Source organism: Apaloderma vittatum, unplaced genomic scaffold (genome assembly GCF_000703405.1).
Source record: "Apaloderma vittatum isolate BGI_N311 unplaced genomic scaffold, ASM70340v1 scaffold11311, whole genome shotgun sequence".
Lineage (NCBI taxonomy): Eukaryota > Metazoa > Chordata > Aves > Trogoniformes > Trogonidae > Apaloderma > Apaloderma vittatum.
Window position 1 is genome coordinate 20,375 of NW_009700931.1, and position 2,710 is coordinate 23,084.

Below are 2,710 nucleotides of genomic sequence, written 5' to 3' on the forward strand. Positions count from 1 at the left end.
GCAATGTGTTTCCTTATAACATACGTACATCGTAGTAGCTTCCTAATTAAGTAACAGAAATTTCTTCCTGAGCTTTTCTCTTTTGCGTCTACAAACATGGTAGAAGCGTGTACTGCTTGGTCCAGAAGAGATTAGCTGCCTGATTCAGAATCATTTTGGTAGCCCTGGCCGTCCTGATGAACGTACAAATCTAATTTCATGGGAGCTAGCGGACTGGGTGTGCAATTAAATGGGCATCAACAGGGTTGGTTAATCATAGTACATAATAGCATTAATTTTGCAGGTGATTATCAGATTTGTGTTTTAATTGTCACTCCAGGGAATTACTTGTCCAGGGTGTTTTGTTCTGAAGATGCATGATAAGAACCCCTGGCTGTGGAGACTTAATTTCAGGACTAAAATTAAATCCTACTTAGTGTGTGATGGATTAATAGTCATGGAAAGTGTTCTTCCCCAGTCAGTACCCAGCACAGCATTGCTGCACAGTAACTAGAGTGCTACAGTGACGCTTTCAGACCTGATGCTTTCTTTTTTTAGAGATGTGACTTTAGAAACGAAAAAGGAAAGAAAAAGAGGAGTTTGAGATAAAGCAGGCTTCATGTAGTCCCGGCACAGCCTCTATTTTTAGCAGGACACTTTGCTCTCGCTTGCACGGGTTCTTTAACTACTTAGGCAACTGGGGTCGGAAGGCTTGACTGGATGAGCCCAGGAGGGTGCTGGGAAGGAATGCAAATCAGGTCAGCAAGCATTTTCATGTAATTGTAATAAGTAAAACAATAGCTGAAGCTGCATTGCCCAGTGTTCCTTCCCCTGGCACAAAAGCTTTTCAGGAAGGGCAGTTGCCTTGTGGGACGCTGTGTCCTGGGTGAAAGCACATGCCCTGGCTTTATGGCAGACAGTGTCCTTATAATTCTTTGATCTGATTTGGCCGTGGCTTTTCAGAGTAAATCTGAATCATTCTATTCTCAGCTGCTAAGCTGACATTGTAGCACGCAGAAAGTTGTAGGGGGCCTATTAATACTCTGGATTTAGAATAAAAAATCTGAACTGTGCACAGACAAGGAGACAAGTGCTAGGTTATCACTTAAGTCCTATCCTAGAGTTCTGAAGTGTTTGCTGTAAACCTGCCCAGTGCAATCTCCAGTAAACTCCAGTGCTCAGGAGACATCCTGGTCAGTTCGACTAAAAGGGTAAAGCCTTAACAGCGCTCCATCTATGGCCTGGAGAGATTACTTTATTCTGCACACGCATACCATCCTTCTCAAATAAACAGTCGCTTTTGTCGGGGCGTGTGTGCACGCGCACTCATATTCTAATGAAGACAACTCCGTACAGTGTGTGGAGAATGACTTCTGGCTTTGTGTAGGTGCCAACTTCAGTTTGGTGCCTCAGTCCAAAGTAGTGGATAGTGAGTCCAAAAGAGTCACTGCTCTAAAAGGATCAGTTTTTAACAGTTTTGTCATGAACAAATGTGGTGCGCAGTGCTGGATTTGGAAGATGAATGAATTTGCTGTTGCAGTTTTTAAAGGGTCTGAAGCATCTTGTAGACTCATCGGGGTTTGATGTTGTGCTGACACTTTAGACCTGCATAGTTGCCTCATGGAGATTTTCTTGAAGAGTGCTTTCACTTTGTCTGCACAATAGTAATTCTATGGGCATCTGGGAGAATTTGAAAAAAGGAAAAAAAGTGGTTCATTTTGGTTTTTGCCCTCATTCCCACTCTCTGTCTCATTTTGCAGGCGGCCGCATCTGCTCATTCTCCCCCTGCATCGAACAAGTCCAAAGAACCTGCCTGGCAATGGAAGAGTATGGTTTTACAGAGATTAACACTTTGGAAATTCTGCTCCGAGTGTACAACGTAAGGACAATTAGCTTGCAAATCCCTGACCTTGGAAAAGCAGCTGAGGATAATTTGAGCACTGGCTTTGACAGCAGCAACCCGTCAAACCAAGGTAGCCTGTGCGCTGAGGCACAGCCCGGAACTGCACAGTTCAAAAGCGGCGTGCCACTCCGCGAGATGGTCGGGCACACAGGGTACCTGACCTTTGCCACCAAGAGCCTCTCTTAGTACGTGTTGAGTTTGTGCAGCTTTGGAGGGGTTTGTGTGTTTGTGTGCGTGTGTTCTGTTTTCATGGTTCTTTCTTGACGGGCATCCAAATTTTTACTCGTCAGAGAATTCCATATATAGTCAGATTTGGTTGGAATATGCTTTGTTTAAATAGCACATAAGCATTAACCAGAGCAGCATCAAGGGAATGTTGAAACTCTGGAATGGTTCTCCACTTGCCATCAGAAAGAAGATAAATTAATAGCGAATGGCCATTCACTGGAATGTGCAGAATAAAGATCTCTCTTGACAGGAGAGCAAAACAAACAGCACACTAATTGCAAATAAGTTGGATCTTCTTGTCCTCTTTTCTGAATTACTTTCCCAGGTTTATGTTTTGATTGTTTTTTTTCTAGCACCACTAGACACTTTATTTTTTATCTTCTCTAGTGTGTTGCGTTGCTCTTAAGAACGTGAAAATGCCTACTTGCTTCATTTTAGATGCAAAAGTTCCGAGGTCATAGGATTCCCAGAACAACTGATCACAGAATTAGTGTTTCATTGGAATAGTGTTCCTTGGCATCCTTGGCTGTGCGGAGGCTTACTGGCAGTGCTCAGTAAGTACTCCTTTCCCGACTGGCATCTGCAAGTCGTTTAGATTAC

At 43.4% G+C, this 2,710-nt stretch overlaps 1 protein-coding gene across 1 annotated transcript in view; it reads left to right on the top strand.

Annotated features, from left to right (window-relative positions):
* Positions 1-2,329, top strand: part of TRMT61A (tRNA methyltransferase 61 homolog A (S. cerevisiae)) — a 20,566-nt gene extending 18,237 nt beyond the window's left edge. Inside the window, exon 3 of the mRNA XM_009878958.1 lies at positions 1,740-2,329. Coding sequence (XP_009877260.1) covers positions 1,740-2,068 — 329 coding nt within the window. The 3' untranslated portion in view covers positions 2,069-2,329. The remainder of the gene's footprint in view (positions 1-1,739) is intronic.
* Positions 2,330-2,710: the final 381 nt, after the last annotated feature.